The 22,664-nt window shown below is 47.1% G+C and overlaps 1 protein-coding gene across 1 annotated transcript in view; it reads left to right on the forward strand.

Annotated features, from left to right (window-relative positions):
- Positions 1-693: 693 nt before the first annotated feature.
- The window catches only part of SYT17 (synaptotagmin 17), a 62,021-nt gene continuing 40,050 nt past the window's right edge, over positions 694-22,664 (forward strand). The window contains exons 1-3 of the mRNA XM_084819201.1: positions 694-728; positions 18,551-18,568; positions 22,151-22,299. Of these exons, the coding sequence (XP_084675327.1) occupies positions 714-728; positions 18,551-18,568; positions 22,151-22,299 (182 nt within the window). The 5' untranslated portion in view covers positions 694-713. The remainder of the gene's footprint in view (positions 729-18,550; positions 18,569-22,150; positions 22,300-22,664) is intronic.

Here is a 22,664-nt window from a genome sequence, read left to right on the forward strand (position 1 = left end):
AGCTCCCCCTGTCGGCCGTTTTACTGCATGTCTAGTTCGCTTGCCTCTGAGTTCAGCTACGCTGGCGGCTCACTCGCACCCCCTAGTGGAGAGTGTAACAGCAAAACCGCTTGGTCTTCTGAACGCCACGTGTTAACCCTGCGGGCGCGGAGAGAAGCCGCCTCTCCCTGGGTTGATTCGCCTGCGGCAGCAGCGTTGGCTACGGAATCGCTGCCTTTGCGAAAGGTCATGCCCTGCCACTTACCCGTCCCTCGCCAGTTCGGGGTTCCAAAGACGCCCTGAGGGGGAGAGGGGTGTCTAGCAGGAGAAGGAGGGGGCGGGAGGGGGAGGGGGACGAAAGGAACAGATCGCCGCCCCAAATGCCTGGGAGGAGGTGGTTTGTCCAAGAAGGCGAGAGAGAAAGAGGGACGGGAACATCCAAGGAGTCGCAGAAGGAAAGAAAGAAAAAGGAGAGACGGACTTGACTGAGCAGCTGTGGCGATCGAGATCTCTCTGTCTCTCTCTCTCTCACACACACACACACACCGACCGCCCCCCAACCAACGTATGTGGCTGGAGGAGCCCTGTCGCGAATTTGAGGGGGTGGGGGTGAGAGCAGGCACGGTCAACCAGGCAGCCCTCATTGAGTAACCGAGGCACGTCTGTGTTGCATTGTGGAGGGCAGACGCCATGCCAAGGCTGCGCGGGGAACGCGTGTGAGCTACCCGAGGAAGATGGCGTATATACAGGTAGGTCTGCGCTGCAGCCGTGGGGAGCAAAGGCAGGGGGCTGGGACGGGGGGCTCAGGCAGCCTGCCTTGGCTTGCATGGCGGAGAACAGGGTTCCGATTGAACGCGGCGCGCTCGCTGCAGAGGGTTCGCAGGCGCCCGAGTTTGATCCGCCAGCAAGAAGGGAGGACCCCGCCTTTGCCAGGAAAACTTGAGCAAGTGAGGAGACTTCTGAGTTTTGAGCGGCTGGCTCTTTCCTCCACTGTGGAAGATGCAACAACCTGTAGCAGATCATCGTCGTTCTTGTGGGCTGGCTGGCATATTTATTTTAAGAACGTTATCTCTACCTGTCTCATCCCCTGTCCCCTCTCTTCCCCTCGAATTGCCCGGCCTCAGCTGGGTTAGGAAATAAAAGCTGCCGTTTTCACGGGGGAGGGATGTGCTCCGAGGGTGACATGGCATGGCCGCGGGCAAGAATATGTTGGGAAGGGAAACAGAACCCTAGGAAATCCTAAGTGGGAAAGTGTGTGAGAGGAAGACGACGCGGATGTCTCTCCGAGCATGTAAATAAATTTGCGCGTAGAGAGATTCGTCGTGTTTATTGTGGGCTCCTTCTCTCCAGAGGGGAAGCCGGGTGAGTCTCTTCTGGCACCTTTAAGACGGACCCATGGATTCTGGCACGACATTTTTCTTGGATATTGTCCCCTTTCTCAGGTACATCACCTGAGGACGGGGACATTGTCCATGACAGGTTTCATGCCAGGGTACATGGGTCAGGCTTTAAGGGGCCAAACGATTCTTCTGTTATTTTTGTGGGTCAATGAGTGACTCTGCATGCTGTTGTTTGTGGGTCCTTCCCCCCACCCCGTGGATGAGGTAGCGTGAGGATTTGCATGCACTTTGTGGAAACCTGCAGATGATGATGATATGTGTGACAGGGAAATGCAGCCAGATCAGAATTTGCACTCAAGGCTCTGGAGTAAAAGCCATCAACAGTTTTTGTTGTTGGTCTTTTGTGAAAGCTTCTTTCTTTTCTTCTTTCTTTCTTTTGGATTTCCTATTTCTTTGACAATCCTGGGTTTTGGGTTTTTGTTTGGCTCCAGGCCACTGTCCATGTGCAGTCTGAATTTCCAGGACCCTCCATATATATATATATATATATAGAGAGAGAGAGAGAGAGAGAGAGGACACACTAATGGTTTTCATTTAAGACAAAAATAAAAATTATAATGGATGGTCTAGAATCTGGATGCCTGGGAGTGCTGTGGAGCAGAGGTGTTCTATGAACATGATGGAGAACGGGTATGGGGACGGATGAGGCTGTTGAATGGGGGGGGGAGATGGAAACAGCAACATGACCAGGGGGTGATTGTGAGGAGGGCAAATAATCCTCAAGCTTCTCTTCCCCCTGCCCCCAATTTTCCTGATTGCTATTACCTTGGAGGCTCTATTTGCTATGGGCACTACTCATTTGTATGTTTATTACACTGACATTCTGCCTTTCTTCCGTGGAGCTCAAGGTGGCAAACATGGTCCCCTTCCCATTTATAGTCTCACAACAACCCTGTCAGGTAGGCCATGCAGAGAGAAGACTGACTTGCCTAAGGGAGGGGTGAGCACAGGGTTGTTGCTAGGCCTGGATCCATGGGGCCCCAGGCCAGAACCTATTTCCCAGTGGCCCAGGTGACAATGGAAGGGTTTTTTTTTTCTCAGCTTAGTTGCCATTTTCAAAAGAGGTTGTAGCTGGGGAGGGAAGGGTTAATTCTCCCCTCCCACCATGCCGCAACACCCCCTCCCCCCAAAATGTTTCCATTGGTTTGGGATAAGTTGGTTCAGGGTTGATTGAAGTGTTTATTTTGTTTGAGATTATTTGCATGAGAAATTGATTGGCTGGCTTTGCCTCATGTGAAATTTAAAGAAATCTTAGTAATTCTGAATTTGTGTATGTAAATTGGCATATGCAGATTTGTATCCTATGAGTTTGGCCCCCAAATCTTTTAAGTGCCTAGCAGTGCCCTTGGGTGAGTGAAAGTTAGATCAGGATCTACTAGACTAGTATACCTCTGGCTGATTCAAAGTAGTTTTGGCAGAGTTATCTGACTCTCAGTTGTTTAACAATGGCAGTAACAAAGGGACACCTCCTGCCCCCCCTAAACTATACTGCTAAAATGAAGAAAGCAGGTGGGAGTAACAAGGAAATGGATTTTTGTGTGGAAAGATGGTGAGTTCAGTTCTTGTCCCCAAAACCAATTCCTGGGCTCAGAATTCTTTCATTCTATGAGAGTGTGTGTCTTTTGTACCAGGCTCTGGAATCCTAGTAAAAAAAATAAAGTTGATCTTCCAAACCTGTAGCTCCTGCCCTCTCCTAGACTAAGTTCTCCCAGGGATTGGAGCCCAGGTCTTCCTGGTCTGACATTCTAACCACTGTGCCATACTGTCTTTACTGGGTTGTAAGCAGGCTGCAAAAGGAGATTGGTGCTAGAAAGCCCTGATAGAAAAAGGGATAGCTCTTCTCTGTAATTGCTAGTCCAGACTCACAGAAAACCTAAAAAAAAAGTAAAAAAGTGGCTAGATCAAAATTGTGCGCTAGCCAAACATTAGGCCAGTTTGGGGCTTTATACTGAGCCAGGGGATCAAACCCTGGAACAGTTTTCCCCAACCTGGCACCCTCCAGATATGTCGGATCGCAACTCCCATAATTCCCATGCTGGCTGGGAATTATGGAGGTTGCAGCCCAGCACATCTGGAGGGCACCAGGTTGGGGACAGTTGCTGTAGATGAATTACTTAGCACCACTGGTGTGCATGGTGCTTTACAGTGTTCTGTAAGATAGGACTCTGCCCCAAGGTGCATACATTCTAGAATTCAATGCAAGGGGAAATAAGAGAGGAAGTGGAGGCAGGGATCAACAGGGAAGCGACAAACGGTTCTTTCATTTTGCCCATGCTTTAGCTTGGTTATAGGGTTGGGTTTAGTAGTGCAGCCTTCCCCAACCTTCCTGACATGTTGGACTAACACTCCCATCATCCCCAGCCAGCACAGCCCTAGGAATGGCACTGCAGGGCATGGGAGCTGGTGTGTGTGTGCGCGCACGTATGTGCCAGCCAAATCAGTGCAATGGCTTGAGATCATGTGTAGTTACAGCCGATTCCTTCTGAACATGTGCAGAGTGCCCAACCACAACCAGTCTTGATGCCATTGCGTGTGAGGGTAGGGTGGGTTTGGCTGCAGGGTTTCCAGGCAGGTGCTGAGTTTTGACATCCTTCTCTCCAGCAATGAACTGGCCTCAGTGTGTTAGGCTATATGTTCATTTTGTTGTATTTACAGCATGTTCTTTGTACCCTAAGCCGCTGTAGTCTTACTAGATGAATCATTGACCGCCCCCCCCACCCCCAAATCTCAGGGGATAGTGAATCTGTCCTCTGGAAGCAGAGTTTTGCCAAATGCTGGCTGTTGAGGAGCGACACTTAAGAAGAATGACTGTCGCCTTCAGTCTCAGCTTTGGGTTTCCAGGGAGCACGGGAACATCTGAAGCCGCCTTAGATCAGATGAGGCTACTGATCCATCTAACCCAGTATTGTCAACTCTGAATGCCAGCAGCTATCCAGGGTCTTAGTCAGAGAGGGATCTTTTCTATCACCTGCTACTTGATCTTTTTAAACTGGAGTTGCCGGGGATTGAACCTGGGACCTCCTGCATGCGGGTGATGTGATCTACCTCAAAGCTTTGGTCCCTCTACTGATATATAAGTGCTGGTCCCTCTGCTGAGAGCCAGTCTGGTGTAGCGGTTAAAGTGTTGGACTGGGACTCGGGAGATCCAGGTTCTAGTCCCCGTTGGGCTGTGAACCTCACGAGGCTAACTTTGGGCCAGTCACTGACTCTCAGCCTAACCTACCTCACAGAGCTGTTGTGAAGATAAAATGGAGAGGGAGGACCATGTAAGCTGCCTTCAGTTCCTTGTAAGAGGGGGAAAAAGGTGGGATGTAAATGTAATAATAAATCAAATAAAAAATAATAAACTAGGCCTACGTCCCCCCAGCACCCTTGATGCACAAAGCCAGACACAGGTTTCTTTCCTCAATCAGAGCTCTCAACAACAGCCAGTGTGGAGTAGTGGTTAGAGTATTGGACAGAGACTCGGGAGATCTGAGTTCTCATCCCCCTTGGCCATGAAGCTCGCTGAGTGACTTTGGGCTAGTTACTGACTCTCAGCCTACCCTACCTCACAGGGTTGTTGTGAAGGTAAAAAGTGAGAGGAGGACAACCATGTAAGCCACCTTCGGCTCCTTTCAGGAAGAAAAAGGTTGGGATATAAATGTAGAAATAAATATAACAGGAAGTTGGCTTATTCCAGGCTACACTGTCTGTTGAACTAGGACAGACTTCCTCTGTGGGGTGCCCTCCAGATGTTCTAGACTACAGATCCCATTGGCCTCAAGGATAATGGTTGAGGCTGGTGGGAACTGAGGTCCAGTACTATGAGGGGCCATCTTTGAAAGCAGTTGAGAAACTTTAGGTGCTCCAAGAATGCTATGGCCAGACTGGTTGATCAGGGCCCATTACAGGGAGAGTGGGACTCCCTTGTTACAACAGCTTCACTGGCATAGTGTGGAGATAGTGGATAGGGAGACATTTCTCTCCCTCGCTCATAATACTAGAACCCAGGGTCAGCCCATGAAGCCGATTGGTGGGAGATTCAGGACAGATAAAGGGAAGGACTTCTTCACACATAGTTGAACTATGGAACTCACTTCCACAAGATGTAGTGAGGGCCGCCAGTTTGGATGGCTTTAAAAGGGGGTTGGATACATTCCTGGAGGGGAAGGCCATCAAAGGTACTAGTCCTGATGTCTGTATGCTACCTCCAGAATCAGAGGCAGTATGCCCATGTTCACTGGTTGCTGGGGAGCATGGGCGGGAGGGTGCTGTTGCACTCAAGCCCTGCTTGTGGGTTTCCTGTGGGCAGTTAGTCGGCCACTGTGTGAACAGAATGCTGGACTAGATGGACCCCTTCTTATGTTCTTACCTCTTTGCTTCTGGACATAATTCAAAGTGCTGGGGAGAGCAGCAGCAGAAGTGATGGATCATAGTGAGCTAAGGTGTGTGTGACTGTTGATTTATTTACTGTATTTGTATACTGCTCCACATCCAAAGACTTTGGAGCGGTGAACAGCAAAAAGGATAAAGAGTAAAAACACCATGTAAAAATAATAGTTGTTTTTTTTTTTAAGAAACAGAATTCTGATAAACCAAGTTTGATAAAGTGCGGCCAGTCGCTCGAAGCAGGCTTTCTGAAATAGAAATATTTTCGGAAGGCACTGAAAGCAACACAATGTTGGTGCCTGCCTGAGCTCTAAAGGCAGGGAATTCCATAGGAAGGGGGCCACCACACTGAAGGCTCTTTTCCTGGGGGACTCCAGTCGGGTCATGGGTTATGCTGGTTATGACCTATAAAGCCCTCTGCATCTTGGGGCCGGGCCAGTTGAAAGACTGCCTTCTCCCATATGAGCCTGCCTGGGTTTTAAGATCTTTGGGGGAGGTCCTTCGGAGGCATGACTGGTGGCAAGGCAAGAGAGGGCCTTCTCCGTGGCTGCTCCCAGGCTTTGGAACCCCTGCCGAGGGAGGCTGGGTTGGCTCTTTGTGTGTTGTCCTCCTGCCAAGCAGGCAAAAATATTTCTATTTAAGCAGGCCTTTGGCTTAGAAGCTGCTTTGTTACTGAAGGGTGTTTTTTAAATGCTGCTGTTTATTTCATTGTTGTGTTTTTAATTTATTTGTTTTCATGCAATGTTTTAATTAAGATTTTGTTTTTAATCAGGATTTTATTGGTTGCTCTGAGGACCATTTGGGGGGCGGGGGATGGAAAGGCAGGATATAAATAAAAATCAATATTCCAAAACATTTGAAGGGCACCACATTGAAGAAATCTGATTTAGACTGCTATCGTCTAGTCTGACTGGCACCAATTCTCCAGGGACTCAGGCCAGGAATGTTTCTCCCATCAGCTGTTATCTGATTCCTTTCAAACGGAGATGCCAGGGATTGAACTGGGAACCTACTGCATCCAAAGCAGCTGCTCTACCCCAAGACTACAGCCCCTCCTCAAAGGAAGCGGAGGAACCTATAGGCCACTGTGGAACACAGGAAGTTGCAGTAGATTAACCTTTGGTCTTTTTCTGCAGGGCTCTTCCTTTTGGGATCATACCCAAAGGAAGAAATTGGGCCATTGAATTCAAACATTTGCCCAGGTATATAGGAAAAAATCACTTTGTCATACACAGGCAGCAGGCTGCTGATTTGAGAGCCGGTGCAGTATATAGGGTGGCCCCTGTATCATACTTTACAGAAGGATATCAAAAGTTTCTGCATTTGCTTTTAAGCAAGCCACTGTTTCCTGCCATGTCCGTATTCCAGCATCCTGTTTTCCACAGTGGCCAACTAGATACCTATGGGAAGTCCACAAGCAGGACCTGATGGTAATCACCATTGTTCCCCAGCAGTTGGTATCTGGAGGGATGCAGCCTCTGATCCTAAACTCAGGGAACTGTGGTTTGTTTAAACTGTTAGTGAGAACAAAACCACAATCTGAAGCTACTGTTTAATCTTGGCCTTATTTTATTTTATTTATTACATTTCTGTACTGCACAATAGCTGAAGCTCTTTGGGTGGTTCACAATAATTAAAACCATAAAATACAGTAAAAGATACATTAAAAATTTAAAGTATAAAATTAAGTCAAAACCAGAATTAATTCTATCAGCAATGCAGAGATATAGAATACATAGAATACAGATTTAAAACAACAGAGCTAAAACACTAAAAGACTAAAATGCCTGGGAAAATAAAAAGGTCTTCCCCTGGTGCTGAAAAGAACACAATGTCGGTGCCAAGCAAGCCTCTCTGGGAAGCTCATTCCACAATCAGGGTTCCACAACAGAAAATTCCTACCCAGTTTACTTCCTTTGGCAGGGCCTCCTGGAGAAGGATCACTGAGGAAGATCTTAGGGTCTGGGCAGGTACACCTGGGAGGAGACGATCCTTCAGGTAACCTGGCCCCAGCCGTTTAGGGCTTTTCTCACTAACCATAGTTTAAACAAACCACAGTTCTCCAAGTTCAGATATCACAGGGAACTGTGGTTAGTTTACAAACAAAAGCAGTTGCTTTTGATATTTCCATGGCATGCAAAGGAGGAGAGTGGGTGGAAGCATGCAAAGCCGAGGTTCAAACAGGCTTGTTCACATAGTGGGAAACCACGGTTTCCTGTTACTTCTGAACTGAGCCACAGAGTAAACCAGGATCCCTTAAAATTGTTCACAAAAGACATTAATCATAATTTTCCCATCTGTGCTCTAAATGTTTATAGACATACAATTTGTTAAAACAGCTACTGCAAAAGAGAGGACCCCATTTTACAACTGGCTTCCTCTGTGGATTCTGTCATCTCCCCTGATTCTGAGGCTCAGCATTGTTCCAAGGACACGTCACCACACTTCAGGAGGAGCTTTTGGCACCCCCTTCTATGCCATTCCAGCCTGAGCATGTAGCTCTCCCATCATCTGACTGTGGATAACTCTCCGGCCGCTGCTTCTGTCCCTCAGCCACGCAGGAGCACGAGACTGCAGAGACAGACACCAACCCTTTAAGAACTGCAGGCAGTGTCTAGCGGGGTGTGTGTGGAGCCACTGAAAAAACAGACTCTGCCAGCCTTCTTAAGGCCTCCGTTGGCTGCAGTCATTTGCTGGGACAACAGCTCCCTTTGGCGGAACACTCCAGCCGCACTTTCTGAAGTGCACTGTCCAAGGTCCTGACATGACTCTTGCCTTGCCTGATGTGACCCAGAACAGACAAGGAGTGCCATGTTGCAGTCTGCTTTCCTCTGGGCCTCACACCTAGTCAGGACAGATTCTGGTAACCTCTGTCTTTGAGCTCTGTGAGTAGATAGAATTATAGGGGGTCCTTGGAGGCCATCTAGTCCTACCTGCTGCTCAGTGCAGGAGATTCAGAGCTAGAGAATCCCCAAGAGGTGGATATCCAGTCTCTGCCTGAAGATCCCCCGTGAAGGGAGAACGTCTCCCACCCAACTGGTTCCAATATTGAACTGCTCTTATCTTCAAGAAGTTTCTCCTAATGTTCAGCTGAAATCTACTCTCCTGCCCATTCTAGTTCTGCTCCCTAGTACAGCAGAGAGCAGCCCTTCCAGTATTTCACTAACTTAAATCCCATGTGTGGCAGAAGCCAAAGGATTTTAGAGTTGGAGGGTTCCTTGGAGGTCATCTAGTCCAGCCCCCTGCTCAAGGAGGGATCTGTGGTATGGGGTGCAGCAAGAGCATCCCTGATGGATGGCCCTCCCACCTCTGCTTAAATACTTCCAGTGAAGGAGAGCCCGCCACCTCCCGAGACTGACTGTTCCACCGTTGAACAGCTCTTACCATTAGGGAGTTTCTCCACATCTTTAACCAAAACCTGCATCCCTGCCATTTCCAGCTGTTGCTTTTTGGCCTGCCCTATGGAGCAACAGAGCACACATCTGCTCCATCGTCTGCAAGACAGCCCTTCAGATTCTGGTGTTGTGCCTCCCTGCTAGGACCCAGTTCATCAGATCTGTGCAGTGTTCAAGCCTTTTGCCTTCAATGAAGTGGGTTCTAGTCTATCAGAACTTCTGACATAATAGATACGTTAGTCATTAAGGTGCTACAAGATTCATTTTGGGGGTGTTTCTGTGCCCTCCCTGCCCCTTACAAATATATTGGAGGCTCCTGGAGCAACTATGTCAGTGAGTAGAATTTCTTCTATCTTTAAAATTGCGGCTTGGGACCTCGATATTTGAGGGAGCGCCTCTCCCTATATATGCCTGCCCGAGAGCTGAGATCTGTTGGAGGGGCCTCCTCTGCGTCCCACCAGTACGAGACATACACTATGGTGAGACGTGGGAGAGGGCCTTCTCTGCTGTGGCACCCCGGTTGTGGAATGCTCTCCCCTTGGAGGCCCGATTGGCACAGACATTGGTCTCGTTTCGGTGCCAAGTAAAAACGTGGCTTTTTACCAGAGCCTTTGAAGGCTAAATGCATTCCCTAGCACATTGTTTTAACTGTTTTATTGTTTTAGATTTTAACTGGTTTTACCTTGTTTAATAGTTTAATATGTTTTTAGAGGTTTAAATTATTTATTGTTTTATACTGTTTACATTGATTTTATCTGTATGCCGCCCTGAGATCTTAATGATATAGGGTGGGATAGAAATGTTTTAAATAATAAATGAATAAATAAATAAACAAACAATCACTGAAGCCTGGCGTGGCCAAGTGTCCTCTTTTTCAGAAAACAGTCCTCTATTTAAATTATAGTAACTATTTCTAAATTTGCACATCACTGCATAAATTAACATATGCAAATGTTATTCAAATCGCTGTCCTCTTTGGTCCTCTTTTTTGGTGATGCGTGTCTTCTTTTTTGGCAGTTCATAAGCAGCCACCCTGCTGAAACCTCTGCTAGGACAATCAGTCAACACAGCTTTGTGTTTTTGGGGGGTGGGGAGGAATGCATAGAGCTGTGCACAAATGAGCTGTTGAAATGGGCAGAGGAATTGGGAGAACCATTTCATAGGGGAACCATTTCCCTGGAATTTCACCAGGGAGGAGGGGAAATTCTTTCAAGGGTTTCTCAGAGGTGGGGCTCATCGGCAGTAGCTTGGTTTCTTTCTTCTTTCCTATTTTTATTTGTTGCCTTGTCTGCTTTGCCACTATTTTGCATCCTCCAATGCTCTGGACGGAGCATTGCTCCAGGGCATCACGAGGATAAAATGGTGGCCACCCCAATAATAATAATAATATTAATAATAATAGCAACAACAACCAACACCAACACCAGTGGAGGCTGGTGACTCCTATGAAAGAGGGGTGGTGAATTTGCTCCGGGTTTCAGTCAGAACCAGTGAGAGCTTTAGAGTTGGTTCAGATTGGTTCTGACTGAAACCTGGAGTGGATTCACCACCCCTTTGACATCGGAGTCACCAGCCTTCACTGATGACAACGACAACGACAACAACAATAACAATAAAAAATAGCATGTTGGAGAATATTCAGAGAAAATTCTGCAAAGTGGCCTCTTTTTATTGGTGGGGGGAGCAGGGGAGAGAAAAAGAAAAATCTCAGAGTTTTCTCAGAAACATGTCCCCTCAGAATTGTTGTCTCAGCTCAAGGCCTCCTTACAGAATGAGCAGCTTAAAACCAGATCATTCCCCCACCCTCTGAAAACCTGCCACCAAACTGGTCGCTAATCACTAAGCTACCACACCCTTCTGTAAACCTCTGGTCTGTTCCTTCCTCGCTGCACGCTCCTGTTTTTGTTGAAATGGCAGGTTCCCACACAGCTGTTTGTGTTTGCCTTTATGGATTTATAAGGCCCTGTCAGTTGGTTCCATTTTCTCCTGGTTTGTTTTAGTATTCATACTTGTCATTTGCCTTCCCCTCCCATCTCTGTCAGCTGCGCTCCCATTATGAGGACTGAATCTGTGGGCCTTTCTCTGTTGCGCTTCAGATCTGGGTTGTTGTTTTTAATGTTTGTGTGTTATTACTTAGCATTTTAAAAGGATCAGGGGAAAGTGCTTGATCATCTTTTGGAATTCTGCCAACGGTGCTGTGAAAGGGGTTGCTGATATGGATGGAGGGGGCTTTCGTCTATACACGCAGCAGAAGGAGGTGGTGGAAGACTTGAGGTGGTAATGTGAGTTTATTTCTTTTAAGTTTTTTTTTTTTTAAATCCCATTGCTCAGCCTGAAAGGCTCCCAGAACATCTTATATGTGAGCAATAAAACAAGTGAGTTCCTGCCTGTAGGCTTACAGTCTAAAAAGACATGACACAAAAGGAGACAGGGGTGGGAAGGGAAGAGGAAAGAATTACGTAGGCTAACAGTCTAAAAAGACTTGACACAAAGGGAAAGAGGAGTGGGAAGAGGAAAGAATTAAGTAGGCTTACAGTCTAAAAAGACGCGACACAAAGGGAGAGAGGAATGGGAAGAGGAAAGAATTAAGTAGGCTTACAGTCTAAAAAGATGCGACACAAAAGGAGACGGGTGAGAAGGGAAGAGGAAATAATTAAGTAGGCTTACAGTCTAAAAAGACCTGACACAAAGGGAGAGAGGAGTGGGAAGTGGAAAGAATTAAGTAGGCTTACAGTCTAAAAAGACACACACAAAAGGAGACAGGGGTGGGAAGGGAAGAGGAAAGAATTAAGACATTTTTCAGCCGGGCTGGTGGAACGGTGCTGCTTCTCCTCTCATCTGCCTCTGTACAGCCTGCTGAAATGGGTTGCGCCATTTCAGGCTGCCACTTCCTCAGACCAGGAGAGGCCGTAGTTCAGTGGCAGAGTTCATGCTCTGTATGCAGATGGTCCTAGGTTCAGTCTTTGGCATCTCCAAATAAGGTTGGAAAAGCCCATGTTGAATCCCTCAAGAGGATGGGTGTAGACCAGTGCTTCTCAGACTATGCCAGCAGGTGGATGCAGGGCTGGCATCAAAGGTAGGCATGGCTGGGCACTTGCTGAGGGCCCACACCCCAGCAGGGGCGCACTGACAAGAGCCCCCTGGACTCTCTCCTCTTCTTCCTCACTGCAGCTTATTCACCTGCCTCTCAAGCAGGCAACAGTGGTGGTGAGAGAGAGGAAGAGCAGATGACACTGCCAACTTGCCCACTGGCTCTCTGCCTCTCAAGTGGGCAAATGGTGGCAATAAATGAGAAAGAGAAGGAGGAGTGAGAGCAGCTTGTATTTTGGAGTTCAGTCCCCACTTTTGCCTTGTGCTTGGGTTCTTGGGCAAGGTATTTTTTTAATATACTCATCAGTTTGCTTTCTGGGAAATGAGTGTTTCGTGACTGGCCATGGCCACCATGGCAGCCATTTCATGAATGTGTAAGCCCCCCCCGCCCTGTGTTGCTCCAGCCGTAGGCTTCGAACTCTTAATTTAGAGATGCCAAGATAGTGATAAATCAGACTCAAAGGTTTACTTACAAGGAGTACTTTATTGGGTAACTTACAGCACACAGGCATACCCAATAGTTGGATCAGACAGCTTCTCTGAACCCCGAGCCATGGGGTACAATGGGTCTTATACTCTACATGTCAGCAATGAGGCAGCACGACACTAGCAAGCTCCCCCAGCGTTCATTCCCAGCATAGGCTAGAAGCGTTTGGTGCTCAAGCACAGCCACCTGTAAACAAACTTTGCTTCCCAGGCAGAGTGCCTGATAAGGCTTTCTACTCATTAGTAAGGAATGTGCCGAGAAGGCTGTCATCAGCCTTTTGACTCATCTGCACATGCTCAGAGGCTTACTAGCAAGGGAATTGTACCAATAATGAACTTAAGCAAGCATTATGGATCTCTAGGCCCCTCTAACACTACAAATGACTTGGCTATGCTCCTGGGGCCAATACACCCCCGGAAGCCATTTTGGGAGAGCACCTGTGCCATTCTCTCAAAGTTCCAAATGTGCCCACTGACCCCAAAAGGTTGGGGACCCATGCTTCTCTCAGGAATATGCTTCATGATCCATACCGGTGACAGGAGCCCAAAGTTTTCTAAGCTGGCACTTCCTGCCGCTTCCCCTCGCCCAGAGTTTGTTTATTTATTCAGTATTTTGATATACCACTTGCAACAGCAAACGGTGGCCAAAGCACCTCACAACAGATGTGAACTTATCAGGGGCCAATGTTCGAAAGAAAACCACAGTTTGGTATGAAGGATCTCAGTAACAACAGCAACAAAAACCCAGTATAAAAGCCAGTCAATAAATGTAAAAGAAGTTCAGTATTGCCATTAAACAAGAGCCGAGCAAAATCAGAATTAATGGGCCAATAAAATAAAATCAAGATAATCCACGCTATGGATGCTGGGCTGATCACGCTCCACTGGTCCGCAGCAGCCTGGCTCAATCCAGGTCAAAGGGCTGGGGGGTTCTCACCAGTCCTGAGTTCTTGCAGCTGGTTCCCTCACCCTGCTCTGAAGGAGACTGGCTGTAATGAAAGAGTTGGGAGCCAGGATGCTGCCATGACAGCTCCCCATTGCTAGCATTGGTCTTGCTGTCCAATAGTAAATCAGCAGCACAGACAGTGTTACTTTGCCAGCACAACATAAAAACATAGGACGGGGCCATATACTAAATCAGAGCTTGGAGTGGTATCCCATGTCAGTCCTACTTCGAGTAGACCCATTGAAATGAATGGGATGAACTTAAGTCCCATTCATTTCCATGGGTCTACTCGAAGTAGGACTGACATGGGATACATTGTTCCCTCTAACTTAGTATTGTCTCTCTCCAGGGTATCCAACAGGAGCCTTTCCCAACCTAATGGAAGTTTCCGGGGATTGAACCTGGGACGTTCTGCATGCAAAGCAGGTGCTCTACCACTGAACCATGAGCCTTTGGTAGCAGAAGGCAGAGCAGTGTGGGATAATAAACAGGGAGTCCTGGGGAGGAAGCAGACAAGAAAAAAAAAGGGAGGGGGAAAGCAAAGTCAGCCATGGTTTGTGTGTTGAAGTCATGTTGATGTGGATGTTCAGAGTCCCAAGCTGGAATGGGGGAGAAGAGGTCTACAGACATTCATTTTAGGCTGTGTAGGTCATGTGATGGTTACAGGAAGGAGCTGCCCCTGGAGCTGCTGGGAGCCAGAAAGGGAGAAATGTTGGATCTTCCATTTTTGAAAATATAAGAATCCAGCTGTTCTCAGAAGTGCTGTTCTGCTTTGGAAATGGTTTAGTTTCTAAACGGTGGTTAGCACAACCCATGCATGGTTTGATGTGTGATGTCTGAACGTGGCCACTATAATAACTGCAGTAAGTGTTTTCCATCTCTGCCAAATTCAAGACCTTCTGTTGCCATTTTTCGATGGATGGGGGTTTTCAGTGCCTGGCCAAAACTGTCCTTAGAGCAAGAATCAAATTTTCAATAAGCCATCACGTGTGTAGGTTGAACAGAGTCTTGGAAATCATTCTTTGAAGCAACCGCTTGGATCGTATTTAATCACATTGTGATTCACCAAATTACTTGTAATACCGACATTAATCCTATGTTAGGGAGATTTGCTGTGGTATACGATATCATTATTTGCACTTGTGGGGAATGGATCGTGTGTAGACTTAAGCTGCAAATGGCCATGTAGAGGCAAAATGGTTGCATGAATCAGCCTAAATTTGGGTGACAGACATGCAGAGTAGACAGACACTAATGATGTAGTTTAGGCGTGCTACACTTCCATGATTAAATGCATATGTTTCTCACTTCATCCTTGCTTTTACTGAGCCAGAGACTGAGAAGCCAAGATGAAGACACGGTCAGGTCACTCCTAAACATGAGGCAGAGGAGACTGTCTTAGGGCCAAATTAGACATGAGGTGGCAGCCATTTTTGCCTGTTCATGCATCTGTCCCATTCTGGTATAAAACAGGGCATTGGGTGGGTGAGGCCTTTTTTCACAAGAAGGTCTGCCAGGAAGAGGGGAGTCTAATCCCCCCTGCCCTATTTCTTAACTCCATTCATTTTCATAATTGGAGTCCTTGCCTCTTTTGTGATACATCCGTTGCAATTGCGTTCAGTTTAGTATGCATTCTTTCCGTCATTCGCACTCATCTTTTATTGGTTCCCCTGGACCTGTCTTCTGACTCTTTCTTTTGCATGGCAAAGAGAGTTGGGAAAGACCCTTGCTTGAGACAGTGGCGAGTCAGCTGTCAGTCAGAGAAGACAGTGCTGGAATAGACAGAGCTTTCATCCAACTGGTAGAAAGCCAGAAACCTAAAGGAGGAGCTGGAAGGGGGAGGAGGAAATTTCCTTCTCCACTCCAGATGTAGCCATCACAGGTTGATTCAGACCATGGGCACCAGTGCAAGAATGTGAGCGTGAGAAGAACTCTGCGGGATCACACCAGAGGTCCATCTAGTCCAGCATTCTGTTTCCCACATTGGGCAACCAGATGCCCATGCAGGGCCGGCCCTACCATTAGGCAGAGCGAGGTGATGGCTTCAGGTGGCAGATGCTAGGAAGCGGGAGCAAGGTGTTGAAGGAGAGAGCTCTGTGCCACACAGCCTGCCCCATGGCCCTTAAGCTAGCCTGCTGCCTTCAGGTATGGTGGAGGATGCTGTCCTATCCCCAGTGTTGAAGAAAGATTCAACTGCCAGTCTAGTCAGCTGTGTGTGGAATGGGAGGGGGCACCATCTTGTCCTTTGCCACAGGCAGCAAAATGTCTTGGGCCATCCCCGTGCCCATGGGAAGTTCGCAAGTAGGACATCAGCACAAGAGCCCTCTTCTGCTGCTGTTTCCCAGTAACTGGTGCTCAGAGACACACTGTGTCTGGTCCTACTATTCCAAAGCATAGAGCCATTGGGACCAGTAGCTCCTGAAAGCCTTATCCTCCATGAATTCATCTCATCCTCTTTTAAAGCCACCTAAGTTGGTGGCTTTCACCATATCCTGTGGCAGTGAGTTCCACAGTTCTGCTATATGCTACAGGAAGAAATATTTCCTTTTGTCTGTCCTGAATCATCCCCCATTCAGCTTCATTGGCTGACCCTGGATACTAGTATTAGGGGAGAGGGAGAAAAATAATTTCTCTAGCCACTTTATATACACCTTATTTTTATTTTTTAAATTTTCTAATTACATTTATATCCCACCTTTTTTCCTCCTTAAGGAACCCAAGGCGACATTCACAGTCCTTCCTCCTCTCCATTTTAGCCTCACAACAACCACCCTGTGAGGCTGGGCTGAGAGTCTGTGACTGGCCCAAAGTCACCCAGTGAGCTTCCATGGCTGAGTGGGGACTAGAGCCCAGGTCTCCCAGCTCCCAGTCCAACACTCTCGCCACTACACCACAGCTTGCATAATTTTATACACCTCTCTCATGTTCCCCCAACTTGCCCTTTTTCCAAATTGAAAGCCCCAAATCATGGAATCTTTCCTCATAGCAGAGTTGCTCTAGCCCCCTGGTAATTTTGGTTGCCCTTCTCTGCACCTTTTTTAGCTCCACAGTATCCACAGCAGGGAGATCTGGGTTCAAATCCCCACTCAGCTGTGAAGCTGACTAGGTGGCCTTGGGCCTCTCATTCTCTCTCAGCCTAACCTACTTCACAGGGTTGTTGTGAGGATAAGAAGGAGGGGAAACGCCTTCCTTGGAAGAAGGGTGTGATCATGTTTGGGGGGATTGGATTGAAAGGTACACTTCTGCTCATGGAAGGACTCCTTTGGTTCTAACCATATGTATGTTTACTGCAAAATCAGTTTTATTTATTTCAGTGGTAAACTATCTTAAGGAGCGCCTCCAGCAGCACCAGACAGGCCGCTTAACAAGATAAGCCTCGGATGGCCTTCTCTCTGTCCCATCAGCCAGGACAGCTAGACTGGTGGGGACAAGGGAGAGGGCCTTTTCTGTGGTGGCCCCCACTCTGTGGAACTCCCTCCCTAGGGAACTCCGTCATGCCCCCTCTTTAATGAGCTTCCGTCGTGCATTAAAAACGTGGTTGTTCAGGCAGGCATTTGGGGTGGGTTAGGGTATTTTAGGAAATGTTTTTATTGTAGTATTTTATTGTTTTAAACTGTTTTATTGTATGTTGTACATCGCCCAGAGTGACCAGCCAGATGGGCGATTAATAAATTTAATAATAAATAAATAAATAAACAAACAAACAAACCATGGTACAAGTAAAAAAACAAGTAAGGATTTTCGCCTTACACCAGGGTGAGCAATGCCTGGGGGCCAATTCCCCTCCGCACTGCCATACTGCTGAATTTGCCCCCTAATTGGGCGGTGCAGCAGCAAAGAAGGGCTGACTTTCCTGGTTTGCTGTCATGCCTCCATGAAATTTCAGTGACAAACTGTAAGAACATAAGAACAGCCCTGCTGGATCAGACCAAGGGTCCATCTGGTCCAGCATTCTGCTCACACAGTGGCCAACCAGCTGCCCACTGGACACCCAGAAGCAGGACTTGAGTGCAACAGCACCCTCCCACCCATGTTCCCCAGCAACTGGTGCACATAGGCTCACTGCCTCTGCTACTGGAGGTAGCACATAGCCATCAGGACTGGTAGCCATTGATAGCCTTTTCCTCCAGGAATTTGTCCAACCCCCCTTTAAAGCTATCCAAATTGGTGGCCATCACTACATCTTGTGGAAGTGAGTTCCACAGTTTAACCATGCTCTGTGTGAAGACGTCCATCCTTTTATCTGTCCTGAATCTCCCACCAATCAGCTTCATAGGATGACCCTATATTCTAGTATTTTGAGAGAGTGAGAAAAATGACTCCCTATCCACATTCTCCACACCATGCATAACTGTGTACACCTTTCGTAGTTTGTTTTCCCCTAACACAAGGGGAAATCAGCCCTTTTTGGCTATTGCATATTTGGAGACTGGGGCAGGGTGGGGGTTGCAAAAAAAGTCAGAGGCCCACATGAAGCCTGTTCCTTGCCCATGTGTTCCGCTCCCCTGCCTTAGACCCCTGGGTATGAAACTTGAATACATTAAGTTTATGGGGGGTCCATTGAAAGCTAATGCCATCTTGCACAGAGGGGCATTTGGGGTAGAAAGAGGACTTTTGCAAGGGGATAAAAATAGCCTATTGGGGAAAGTGCACAAAAGCAATTGATTCTCCCCTAGAGATCTTTTCACCTTCTGGAAAATATGTAGGACAATCAGAGCTGAAAATAGCATCATTTTGCTAGAAATCAAAGCCATGGCACAGTGCGGGGGGGGGGGGGGGAGGCAGGTATTTTGGAGTCATTGGAGCTTTGCTAAACTGGTCTTCTCTCTCCCCCCCCCCCATTTTCTTTCCCTTTGCTTCATCATGGATATCTAAAAGGACAGTTGGAACCAATAAATGAGGTGAGTTAATCTGATGATTCATCCCATCTCCTCCTACCTCTGTCTCAGTCATGATTTTTAGTCTACTTATCTGGCTGTGTATGTCTTGGGTTTTTGCATTTTCTGATATGCACAGCCTCTTCCTAGGTAAAGGAAGGATTTGTTTTTAAGGGTTTGTTTTTAAAAAATACATGAATTAAGGGTTTAATTTAATTTTAGTTTTAAACTATGTGAATTATGTTTAATTTTAAATATGTTTAATATATTTAAAATTACGTTTAAAGTTAATATGTTTAATACATTTAATATTAATATAATAATATTATATTAATATGTTTAATTATGTTTTAAATTAATTAAAATTAATATGTTTAAGCATTTTTAATATGTTTATTTTAACACATGTAATTTTAAACTTGTTTAATATGTTTAATTTTAAAATATGTGAAGTAAGGGTTTGTTTTTTAAAAAAATATGTGAATTGCACAAATGGTCTTTGCTTATATATTTGTGGCTGGCTAATCATGGCCAATTCCATGGAGAATCTAGCATTGGATTGCCAATCTGTATTGCATGGGAATGTTAACTTTCATTTAAAGTCTTCTAGCCCTCATTTTTGGGGGGAGAGAGTTTAAAAATGTGCAGATGATCACCATGTGCTCCATTGGGCTTGTGGAGTCTCTGATGCATGTCCACAGCATGTCCCTGCAAATGCAAGGGCTACTATATTCTTTGAGCTAGAAAGTCTTCCATAACTAGAGGAGGGACTCCCTCTTGTCTCTGCAGAGCATCCCCCAATATAGCAGAGCTGGGGACACTGTTGTAGCTAAACTTCCCATCTTTGGGAGAAGAGGCTATGGATTCAGAGGAGGTAATCAAGTGGGAGAGGGAATTGCCCTCAGAACCAGTGCTGGATGTCTCCACTGTCCTGGAAGCTCCAGCACAAGAAGAACCCACCTCTCCCATCTGAGGAGGTTGCATCGCCCTCCTTTGTTTCAGAGGACTCTAGCCCAGAAAGCCCCAGCAGAGCCCCAGTCTCCCCCCCACTGTCAAAATCAAAGGATGTTGAACAGGTGAGGGCCCTTTAACTGAAGGGGCTAGCCACTCAGACCAAGCCGGAGCTCTGTTTAAGGCTCAGACTGGTGTTGCCTGTTGCTGAAACAACGCTTGAGTCTTGCTCCTATGAGTCTCCACTCATGGAGCTGTCCAAGGTGCTATCTGCATCCTGAACACCTGCTTTGCTCCACTCCTTTTGCCTTTGACCCTGCCCCCCACTGGAAGGCAGCCCCTGAGAGCTCCTCCAAAATTGAATTTGGCCCTTGGGTTAAAAGGAGTTCAATACCCCTACTAAGAGGCAAGGAATGGTGGTGAGTTGTTGGAGAACAGCGTTGTCTGTGCCTCTCAGCCTGCCCTGCACCTGCTAAATTAGCTTGCTGCCCTCAGGTGCAATGGAGGTTGCTGCCCCATTGCCAATGCTGAAGTAAGCAGTCCGGCATGGCATGGGGGTGGGGGGGAATCTTGTCCTTTGCCTCAGGTGGCAAAATTTCTTGGGCCAGCCCTGGGCTATAATTCAGCAGTATTCCTGACTATTGGCCATGTTAGCTGGGACTCATGGGAGCTGCAGTCCACAACATCTGGAGGGTGCCAGATTGGAGAAGGCTGCTAAAGAACGATAAATATATAGTCCTTATACGAAGTGTACAGTAACTTCAAATTGTATTGCTTGGTGCTTGGCTTCAAATGCCCTAGAAAAATAAAAATGGATTTCTCAGTCACCTTCAGCTTACATACACAAGAGTTATTAATATAACAGCCAATGGGGTGGAACGAGATGCTTGCTTCTGCACTAATCCCTTTTAGCTGTTGGTTGTTCCTTATTCCAATATGCCAAGGATCTTCAGATGTAACACCATACCCACAATTCAACCCTGCCCAACCTTTTGCCCTCAGGTGTTTTAGACATCAGCTCCCAGCATTCCTGACCACTGGTCATGTTGGATGGGGCTGATGTGAGTTGGAGTCCAAAACATCTGAAGGCACTATGGTTTGATGGTCCATGACCGAAGAGTGAGCAGCTGTGTGCGTGCAACACTCCCTTTCCCCATCATGCATCGCAATTCCTTCACCCCAATCCTGGCTGAAGGCAAAACATACAGGAGCAAGACTCAAATGTTGTTTCAGCAACAGGCAACATCAGGCTGAGCCTTAAACAGAGCTGTAGCTCAGCACAGAGAGAGCAGCTGCCAGTCAAAGTAGGCCAGGGGTGTCAAACCTCTCTCAGCTTAAGGGCCAAGTTCCATTTTGGAGAAGCTCATTGGAGGGCTGCATTCCAGGGGTGGGTGAGGCCAAAGTCAGAAGGGTAGGGCCAAAATACCAGCATTTTTATTTAGCTTAAAGGTCTTGTTACTAGTAACTAATCCACAGGAGAGGCATTTCAGCCATTTAAAACAGGGGAAAAAACCTGCACAAAAGCCAGGAAATCACAACATTAGATGGCCTCTCTACTCCTCTCTACTCAGCACTGGTTAGGCCTCATCTGGAGTACTGTGTCCAGTTCTGGGCACCACACTTTAAGAAGGATGCAGACAAGCTGGAGAGGGTTCAGAGGAGGGCAACGAGGATGGTCAGGGGACTGGAAACAAAGCCCTATGAAGAGAGATTGAAAGAACTGGGCATGTTGAGCCTTGAGAAGAGAAGACTGAGGGGCGAAATGATAGCGCTCTTCAAGGACTTGAAGGGCTGTCACAGAGAGGAAGGCCAGGATCTCTTCTTGATCATGCCAGAGTGCAGGACACAGAATAATGGGCTCAAGTTACAGGAAGCCAGATTCCATCTGAACATCAGGAAAACCGTCCTGACTGTTAGAGCAATACGACAACATAACCCATTCCCTAGGGAGGTGGTGGGCTCTCCCACACTGGAGGCATTCAAGATGAAGCTGGACAGCCATCTGTCAGGATGGTTTCACTTGGATTCCTGCACTGAGCAGGGGGTTGGACTCGATCAGCTCATAGGCCCCTTCCAACTCCACGATTCCACGATCATGGGAAAGGGAGATGCCATCTGGAGAAACTTAGAAGGCTGGGTTTGGCCCATGACCTTGAAGTTCAATAGCCCTGGATTAGATGTTACTGAGCTTGATGGACCAGTGACCCAACATGGTATATGGAAGCGTCCTATGTGCCTAGTTTGAAGATTTGGACGCAATGCCAAATGATGGCTTGCATCCAGTCAGGCTTGGAGGGAAGAGCCATGGCGCATGAGGGGAGGAGGGAGCGCATAATCCCCAGGTGTCTCGCTGCTGGTTGACACAACGCCAACTACAGCGTTACAGCAGGTGACCTTCAAAGTAGATAGTCCCACCCCCTTTCCTGCTTATATGTCCAGCTGAGACTGTGCCAATAATTACTTTGCACTTTCTCCATTCATATCAGTGGAATAAACGTAATTCCATGTCAATTGTGATAACCAGAATGAGCAGAAATACACAGGCACACACACGAAGCTGAAATCCAAGCCCTGCACATAAATTACAACTGAGTGTTTATTCTTGCCAGCAATCAACCGGTCGTAATTTTGCTTTCTGGTTTCCAATGGCCGCAGGGCCTGTTGTCCAGAATCTCAGATCTCTTGCTGTGCAGATGGACTTGCCGGAATTGTTGTGAGAAGTGTTATGACTGCAGCTGTTGTCAGTCGAGTGAAGATGAAGTGGAAATCCTGGGGCCGTTTCCAGCACAGACACCTCCCTGGTTGTAAGTTTGGATGCTGCTTTTAGGATACTGCTGGTTCGTTCTTTTGAGCATGTCTTACTTGCTTGCCAGTCGGAACTGATGTTTCGACGGGCAACTTTCCATGAGCCCTCCCACATTTTTAGGGAAGCTATTTCCCTAAAACTGAAGACGGGCATTTGGTGAGGTAGAAAGCAAAGTACATGCATGAAGGCTGCAGCCATGGCCGGAACTGGCCCAGATAGCTGGGGAAGCGGGAAGTCCCGGATCACTTGCGAGAGTCTGGGCATGCACTGCTTGCTTGCAATGCTAAATTTTGAAGAACCACCTTCATCCATACCAACATGCCCATGCTTTGAGATTAGCATCAGAGGCCCTACCTATGTACT

The sequence above is a fragment of the Heloderma suspectum genome, chromosome 12, assembly GCF_057233095.1.
Source record: "Heloderma suspectum isolate Gila_16-S chromosome 12, 16-S_ref, whole genome shotgun sequence".
In the NCBI taxonomy this organism is placed as follows: domain Eukaryota; kingdom Metazoa; phylum Chordata; class Lepidosauria; order Squamata; family Helodermatidae; genus Heloderma; species Heloderma suspectum.